Here is an 8,504-nt window from a genome sequence, read left to right as displayed (position 1 = left end):
AGAAAAAAAAACACGGCCCGCCCCCAACTAACAACGACGTGGAACGGGCCGCGCGCCAGACAAACGAGTCGCGAGCCTGCGTTTGCGCGAATATTAGAGAGGCTAGATCCAACGGCTCAGGCAGATGTGAAATAGCAAATCTGATATAAAATCGGCTGCGGGCGAGCGTGGGCCGGCTTGCATCGCACGACCCTTTGCCGGTGAAGAGAACAGAGTAGGCCTCGCACGCCAATGGCAGGTTCGCCCTTCCCCTTCCCCTTCCCCTCCAACCCTAGATAGATCCCCCAACAAACTCTCGATTCCTCGATTAATTTCTCCGATTCCATGCCAAGTCCACCCCGTAGCGGAGGATTCGGTCCGATTCGGGTATTCTTGCTCAGTTCCGCTTGAGATTTCGACCGCGAACTTTGGGGCGAGATGTTGTTTAGGGATGTTTCCCGCAGTTGGAGGGCAGATTTGAGGTTGAGGGGTCGTGCTTCTGTACGAACTTGGAGCTTGCAACGCGATGAATCGTTGCCGGGTTGCTTCAGCTATCTTGACGTGGATGAAGGACGGTGGAACTGGCGTCAATTTTACCGATTTGTTAGGAATTGGCGTTGGCGGTTCGTGCGAGGATGTGGCCTTGAGAATTTTCGGCCGGTTAGTAGCTCGAGCTGTCCCGGGAGATGCCTTGATGTGCCAGTACCCGCTAATTTGTAGCTCTGAGCTTGATTCTATGTTGATTGGCATGATTCAAGAGGGTTTGGTTAGCTCGAGAGAGCTTATCGACCAGAGTTTTGCATACCCTGCGGCTCTTGACGTTCCATGATTGGTTAATGTCCGTGCCTGAGCCCTTACAGGCTTACTAGTTTGTCAAAGTACACGGTTCATTTGAGGTGTAACAAAGTAACTACTCCTTCCTGGGAGGCAGCCTAACATTGTTCATTTGATCATATACCTCTTGTTTTCTTGTTTATAAACCCATTCCGTTTTATACGACAGAAATTGCTTATTTGGCTAAACGATATTCTTGGCTGAAAGATAGCTCACCTACTTGTGCATCTTCTGTTGGTGCCTTTCATTGATCTTCTATTTCTGCACTCCAGTTGTGCTGGCCATTCTTCAGTATTGTAGTTTGCTGCTAGCTCACTGCCAGTCAAGTGCTTTTCATTATCCGATTATGGGGTTTTGTAATGCCTCTCAACTCAACTCACTGATGTTATGCCTCACATATTGATTTCTAAGTGGTTGAGATCAATTCTGATCTTCACTCGGTTAAATTTCCAGGTGCACCACCAAAACCGTGGGAACGTGCTGGGGCTGAGGGAACATCCGGTCCGTCTCCTTTCAAACCACCATCTGGTGGCAGCACTAGCGATGTCGTCGAAGCTTCTGGTACAGCTAAACCTGGAGAAACCATTGCTGCTACAGAGAGGAACATGTCGGCCAATGTAAATAACTCCATCTCGAGGCCTATGCCCCAACGTCCTTGGCAGCAAACAGGCTATGGAAATTCCTATGGAGGTAATCTACTGTACTGACCTAGAGCCTATTTGAAGCTTGTCTGCCTTTTGGGGATATCTTGCCAACAGTGGTTGTCCTGAGAATGTTCATTTCCTCTTATACAGGAACAGGATACGGATCCAATATGTATAGTTCGGTTGGTGGATATGGCAGTACTTATGGTAGTGGCGGGCTCTATGGGAATAGCATGTACTCGAGCTATGGAGGAGGTGGCGGCCTCTATGGAGGTTCCGGGATGTATGGAGGAGGCATGTACAACAGTGGCATGGGAAGCTCTTATGGTGGTTACGGCATGGGTGGCATGGGCGGCATGGGTGGTATGGGCGGCATGGGTGGCATGGGCGGTATGGGTGGTATGGGTCCTTACGGCAATCCGGATCCAAATTCATTTGGCCCTCCCGCAGCACCACCGGGTTTCTGGGTGTCCTTCCTACGCGTGGTATAATACTTCTCCTACTTTTTCACTGATCATGATTGTGTTCTGTTTCAATTGGTCCAGCCGTCCAGTACACATTGAAGCATGCCATAACTTTCCGAATGTTCATTAATGTCTAATGTGAAATGTTTGGTTACGAACATTTTCTGCCTAAAGCAACCCAATCTTTGTTTACAGTTTCTTCATCCAGTTGTCCACTTTATTTTACTCTGAAGCTCAGGCTGTTGTCAGTTTCTATGTTGTACCTATTTTGATATGTGTAGTTAAGTAGGTTTTAGTTAATTTACATTTAGTGTGTCATCATGGTAATGTTAAACATTTGGCCATGCTTGTTCACATTTGTTTTTTGGTGTAGAGATCTTATCATCAAGTATATCAAAGTTTATAGATAGACATGTGTGAAGTTACATGTCATTCATACAACACATGAAGGCCCCGTTTGATAGCTCAGTGTATTATGAAAATACTACAGTTTTTTTAGGTTACCACGGTTTTAATTACTGTGAGCTGTTTGGCAACCACAAAAAACTGTAATATCAATACAACGGTATTCCGCAAACCATGGCATTTTCTCTGGATAAAACACCAACAACCCTGGACCTCTTTTTTAAAAACCGAGCACGCGAAAAGAACGAGCCCATCCTAAGCAGCCGTCGCCGCCCTGTTGTGTGTGGATGGTGTCTTGGTCAGCGGCCATGGACAAATCAAAAAGGTTCCTCCTGCTGCTTCCTCCTATTTTCCCTGAAGCCGCGTCCGCCCAGTCCGTGTTCCCTCCGTTACTAGATCTTATATAGCGAAGGTGTGTGGGGGGATTTCGTTCCTGTTTTTCGCTGTGCATGATGGACTGGCCTGGCCGGGATGACCAGGCCGTTCCCGTCAACCCGCAGCTCCACCTCGCGTGGTGCACCGCCGGCATATCCGTGTAGCCGTGTTGCAGAGCGTGGTCCTTGCTCCATGTCAGTACGTTGTAAGTTTGATTGCTCCTCCTTGATGAGTGTGACATCGAGCTTGTGCGTCGTTCAATTAGTCTCTGGTCGTACTAGTTTGTGCATGCCGGTGCTCTGTGCATGTCCGTTCATCAGCTTGCAACGTCTAGCTAGCTAACAACGCTAGCGTTTGCAACTGCTTCAAACGGTGCAACTGCTTCAAACGGCTAGCTAGTTAATTTTAGTTGATGCATATAAGGTCTTGCCAAACAGGTCTGCAGTTTTCTGAATACTCCAAAATACTTTCTTATGTCAAAACCGTGGTTTTTGTACCTACAGGTTAAATTGCTGTACAATACTTTGCTATCAAACACAGCCGAATTATAATAGTTCCCTCATCACTTTGACGGTTTAACACATGCTTAATCTTTTGAATACAATTCTTCATAACTAATCCTGGATTTGCTACAGATGCATGGTGCTGTCAGTTTCTTTGGGCGAGTTGCATTTCTCGTTGAACAAAACACACAAGCCTTCTATTTATTCATTACAGCTATGTTGCAGGTACTGTTATTTTACGTTCTCCTTGCTTGTCTTGGGTTTGAATAGCATGCTTACAGCTGTACTTGCATTGTTTGTATCTGATTGCCACAGCTCTTTGATCGGTCTGGGATGCTTTACGGTGAGCTTGCGAGATTTGTCTTGCGCCTGCTAGGAGTCCGAACAAAGTCAAAGAAAGGCCGTGTTCAGGGCGCTGAGGCCCCTGCATTCGAGGGACCTGGCCAGCAGCTTTTTGAGGCACCAAAAGCCGCCAACAACTCATGGGACAATGTTTGGGGAAACTAAGACACCTTGCCCTTTTATGTGCCGTTGAACTTATAGAAACATACAATTAGCGAAGGAAACATTATCAAAGCATGCATGTCAGCAATCAATCTTAAAGCGAAGAAGAGCGCCCAGTCGGAAGAATTGTCTGTTGTAGTTAGCGAAAGAACACAAGGGCTGCTCTTTCTGATTTTCATGGCTTAATCTGCTGTGAGCCTAATGATGTCCAGTTTGCTTTGCTGGAGGATGCAGTGTTGTTCAAGTATTTCTGTTGTTTGTATCTATGTGGGGTAAATAATACCTTTTATCTTGAAAAGAATGAAGCGAAGTGTATTGTGTTGTCATCCTATTTCTTAGTTTGATTTTCAACTGAAGGTGGCATTGAAGATGGTAAATGAAGTGCAAACATTTCATCTTCTCAGCAAGTGTGTCACAGAAGTACAGACCTGAACAAAAAAGTTTTGTCCAGCTGACTGAGGTACATGTATTGTGTACAAAAAGTCAAAGCAGCCAAAATGTTGAAACATTGACATGGGTTAAGCTAAAAAATAACTTTAATTGTTGGTGACATGACCAACATTCTCTCTCTATTTTTTTAATTAATAACTGATGAAGTTGGCTTTGAAGATTCTGGCGACAGTTGAGGATGAAGATTCTGACGATTGTCCCCAAGAAAGAAAGTACCCCCAGGAAACACGTCTGAAGCACCCCTGGTCGATCAATCAACCAGAATAAATCCTGAAACGCAAAGTGGCACGGTGGCCTCGTCTGCAACGGATCCGAAACCGTAGGGAAGAGGAAGAGAAGAAATGACGAAAGCGGAGGGCATTTTCCGCGAGGGGATAAATCTGGCGATTTTGTAGGGAAGGGAGGGTTGCAAGTGGATGAGGAAGCAGTGTAGGAGAGCCGCCCTCTCTTCCCACCTCCAATTGCTCATCTCATCCATACAACCCCCCATCTCTCCCTCCCTCAACTGCTCAATTATTCTCCGTTGTATTGTTTGTCTGCATGCACAGAAACCTTGAGGACTCGCCGCCTCATCTCTTATATTGCATCCATCCCCTTCCCCACCACAACCCCTAGTTCCATCCTTCCTTCCTTCCCCTCAGCCTTGAGGGGACAGTCAGCCACAGCCTCCTCATACAAGGTAAAAACCTAAGGAGTTTCAGAGTAATTTACCAGTTTATGATGCTCCAGTTCTTGGACGCTGTTACTATGTTATTAGCCCATATTCTTTCTTTGTCTTGATCATGTAATCTTCGTCACAAGGTGTTTCACCCACTTGCATGTACGTAGTAATTTTCTTTTCTTCAGGTGACTAACCACGCCTCTTGTTGTTTGTATGGAGCGGTGCAGGTGGTGATTTGCACAGACAAATGGAGATCACCAATGTCACAGAGTACCAGGCCATCGCCAAGCAGAAGCTTCCCAAGATGATCTACGACTACTACGCCTCCGGCGCCGAGGACGAGTGGACGCTCCAGGAGAACAGAGAGGCCTTTGCCAGGATCCTGTAAGCTGCCTGCCCATCCTTGACGTTTTCTTCCCACCGTATCTCCGTGTCTGTTTTGTTTGTAGAAATGCGTAAGAGCACCAACCGTACAGCTTGCTAACGTTATGCTCCTCCGTACCAACTGAATTTCGGGGTTTCGGAGTTTGATGTACTACCTTAGAGCGCATATAATTCACCAGAGACAACAAACTATAAGCAATAATTAAAGAGGACGATTCTGATGTTTTCGATATATAGCGTGTATGCCGTTTCAAGTCAATCAGTTTGTCATGTAATGTTCCGGAAATCCATGCTATTTGTCTAATATTCTCCTGCTAGTTTAGGAACAGCTATCAAGTTCCTATTTACGTACAGTAGCATAATAGGTTGCTCAAGTAATTTCCCAATACATCCTTTCAGAGCTAGACTTACTAATCCTACTACTGATTTACCCATCATTGTTTGCATGTGTTTCGGGTAGGTTCCGCCCGCGCATTCTCATCGATGTATCCAAAATCGACATGACAACAACTATCCTGGGGTTCAAGCTCTCAATGCCCATCATGATTTCCCCCACTGCCATGCAGAAGATGGCTCACCCAGATGGTATTGTCTCTCTGAAATGTCATTTCATTGTAGGAATTTTGAAATGATTCCTGCTTTGTCTGCTGCACATTGTTGACCTAACATTGGCATATCCATCCTACTCTCAGGAGAGTATGCAACTGCCCGCGCAGCATCAGCAGCAGGCACTATAATGGTATGTCCATTCAGTCCCTTGCAGCGGAACAATCCTATGTGACCAAGTAGAATGAGGTGCTAAAGAAAGATGCTGTATTTTTCTTTCAGACATTGTCGTCCTGGGCTACTTCGAGTGTTGAGGAGGTTGCCTCAACCGGACCAGGGATCCGTTTCTTCCAACTCTATGTAAATACTATGTTTGTTGAACAAGTGCTACTTGCAGAATCCTTGTCTCTCTCATTTTGTTACTCAGGCTTGTGAATGATCATAGTTCATGTCAACTTTGTAGGTGTACAAGGACAGGAAGGTGGTCGAGCAGCTTGTGAGGAGAGCGGAAAAGGCTGGATTCAAGGCGATAGCGCTCACCGTGGACACCCCGCGACTTGGCCGCAGGGAAGCTGATATCAAGAACAGGTATCCGCCCCTCATATTCTCCATAGAATCATATGTGATGGTGCAATAATAATATCGACAGGCAATGTGGTGAACATGACAATGATACACTGAAGCAACATAAAGCACATCTGTCAGGATTTATACTAAGCAACCTGCTTGTGGCTGCAGATTTGTTTTGCCACCAAATTTGACACTCAAGAACTTTGAAGGTTTGGACCTCGGGAAAATGGACCAGGTGCGTAATTCATCTTACAGAAGACAATGCAAACTCTGCATGTCTCTCTGAATTCTCATGGGGTCTCTGTGTTCCAAGCAGGCTAACGATTCAGGACTAGCTTCATATGTCGCCGGTCAGATCGACCGCACACTGAGCTGGAAGGTAAACCAAGAAGAAAGAAAGTCTTAGTTGAACTTGACAACTAACTCCATTCGTGTATGAAATTTGTTCTAGTTACCGTGGCTCTGAACTGAAGATGTAGCCTTGTGGTGCAGGATGTGAAGTGGCTGCAGTCCATCACCACGATGCCGATCCTGGTGAAAGGAGTGATCACCGCAGAGGACAGCAGGCTCGCCGTGGAGAACGGCGCGGCCGGAATCATCGTGTCCAACCACGGCGCCCGGCAGCTGGACTACGTCCCGGCGACCATCAGCGCCCTGGAAGAGGTCGTGAAGGGTGCTGGCGGGCAGATCCCCGTCTTCCTGGACGGCGGTGTGCGCCGCGGCACCGACGTCTTCAAGGCGCTCGCTCTCGGCGCCGCCGGCGTCTTCGTAAGTGCAGTGCAGTGCAGCGCATGCTCTTGTCCTGGGCTAGCTAGCTAGCTAGCGAATTCAGCGAGTCATGATATTAGGTGTGATGTGACTGTGTGCATGGCATGCAGATCGGAAGGCCGGTGGTGTTCTCGCTGGCGGTGGCCGGGGAGGCCGGGGTGAGCAACGTGCTCAAGATGCTGCGCGACGAGTTCGAGCTGACCATGGCGCTCAGCGGCTGCAACTCGCTGGCCGACATCACCCGCAACCACGTCGTCACCGAGGCCGACAAATTCGGCGTCATGCCGTCCCGCTTGTAACTTGGAACCAAATCAAGTCGGCACGTGCGTCCACGTCGCCGGCGGCCACATATCTGTGTGTGTGTTCCCAACTTCAAAGTGCTGTGATATGGCATGGATCGATCAAACATGATAAATGAATTAAATACATATACATTATTCCTCGCAAAAGAAAAAATGAATTAAGTACATTACGTGCAAGGCGAGTTTGCATTTATCCAACGAACAAGTTACTCTACCGGCCGCCAACAAGTTGATCTCCAAGAAACTAACTAGTTGAACATGTTGAATATATTGTGTACGTGTATATTGTGTCTTGGGCCCACCTCCTAGTTTATCTGTATAGTTGAAGTTGTGGCCCTCCTCTGTACATCATATATACGTGCCTGGTGCACCGATCAATGCAATTGTGTTGCACAGCCCAAATTGTTGGAAATATGCCCTAGAGGCAATAATAAAATGATTATTATTATATTTCCTTGTTCATGATAATTGTCTATTGTTCATGCTATAATTGTATTAACTGAAAACCGTAATAAATGTGTGAATACGTAGACCACAACATGTCCCTGGTGAGCCTCTAGTTGACTAGCTCGTTGATCAATAGATGGTTGTGGTTTTCTGACCATGGACATTGAATGTCGTTGATAACGAGATCACATCATTAATGATGTGATGGACAAGACCCAATCTTAATCATAACACAAGATCGTGTAGTTCGTTTTCTAGAGCTTTTCTAATGTCAAGTATCATTTCCTTAGACCATGAGATTGTGCAACTCCCGGATACCGTAGGAATGCTTTGGGTGTATCAAACATCACAACGTAACTGGGTGACTATAAAGGTGCACTACAGGTATCTCCGAAAGTGTCTGCTGGGTTGGCACGAATCGAGACTGGGATTTGTCACTCCGTATGACGGAGAGGTATCTCTGGGCCCACTCGGTAATGCATCATCATAATGAGCTCAATGTGACTAAGGAGTTAGTCACGGGATCATGTGTTATGGAACGAGTAAAGAGACTTGCCGGTAACGAGATTGAACAAGGTATAGGGATACCGACGATCGAATCTCGGGCAAGTAACATACCGATGGACAAAGGGAATTGTATACGGGATTGATTGAATCCCCGACATCGT

The 8,504-nt window shown here is 46.5% G+C and overlaps 2 protein-coding genes across 2 annotated transcripts; both read left to right on the top strand.

Annotated features, from left to right (window-relative positions):
* Positions 1 to 29: 29 nt before the first annotated feature.
* Positions 30 to 4,034, top strand: LOC109770440 (peroxisomal membrane protein 13). Its single transcript, XM_020329141.4, has 5 exons — positions 30 to 238; positions 1,267 to 1,503; positions 1,608 to 1,942; positions 3,337 to 3,429; positions 3,520 to 4,034. The coding sequence occupies exons 1-5, from the start codon at positions 232 to 234 to the stop codon at positions 3,709 to 3,711; spliced, it is 864 nt and encodes a 287-aa protein (XP_020184730.1). The 5' UTR covers positions 30 to 231; the 3' UTR covers positions 3,712 to 4,034.
* A 31-nt stretch (positions 4,035 to 4,065) lies between these two features.
* Positions 4,066 to 7,839, top strand: LOC109770439 (glycolate oxidase 5). The gene is made up of 10 exons (XM_020329140.4): positions 4,066 to 4,837; positions 5,047 to 5,203; positions 5,664 to 5,788; positions 5,896 to 5,942; positions 6,032 to 6,109; positions 6,213 to 6,337; positions 6,488 to 6,554; positions 6,636 to 6,698; positions 6,812 to 7,087; positions 7,198 to 7,839. Exons 2-10 carry the CDS (start codon positions 5,067 to 5,069, stop codon positions 7,384 to 7,386), a joined length of 1,107 nt encoding a protein of 368 aa, XP_020184729.1. The 5' UTR covers positions 4,066 to 4,837; positions 5,047 to 5,066; the 3' UTR covers positions 7,387 to 7,839.
* Positions 7,840 to 8,504: the final 665 nt, after the last annotated feature.

This window comes from Aegilops tauschii, chromosome 2 (genome assembly GCF_002575655.3).
Source record: "Aegilops tauschii subsp. strangulata cultivar AL8/78 chromosome 2, Aet v6.0, whole genome shotgun sequence".
In the NCBI taxonomy this organism is placed as follows: Eukaryota; Viridiplantae; Streptophyta; class Magnoliopsida; order Poales; family Poaceae; genus Aegilops; species Aegilops tauschii.
This window is presented reverse-complemented; position numbering and strand designations above follow the sequence as displayed.

Coding starts and splice junctions, on each gene's coding strand:
- LOC109770440 (XM_020329141.4), top strand. Junction 1,504..1,607: donor CTATGGAAATTCCTATGGAG/GTAATCTACTGT, acceptor CCTCTTATACAG/GAACAGGATACGGATCCAAT. Junction 3,430..3,519: donor TCATTACAGCTATGTTGCAG/GTACTGTTATTT, acceptor TGATTGCCACAG/CTCTTTGATCGGTCTGGGAT.
- LOC109770439 (XM_020329140.4), top strand. CDS start 5,067: ATGGAGATCACCAATGTCACAGAGTACCAGGCCATCGCCAAGCAGAAG. Junction 5,789..5,895: donor GAAGATGGCTCACCCAGATG/GTATTGTCTCTC, acceptor TCCTACTCTCAG/GAGAGTATGCAACTGCCCGC. Junction 6,110..6,212: donor TCCGTTTCTTCCAACTCTAT/GTAAATACTATG, acceptor TCAACTTTGTAG/GTGTACAAGGACAGGAAGGT.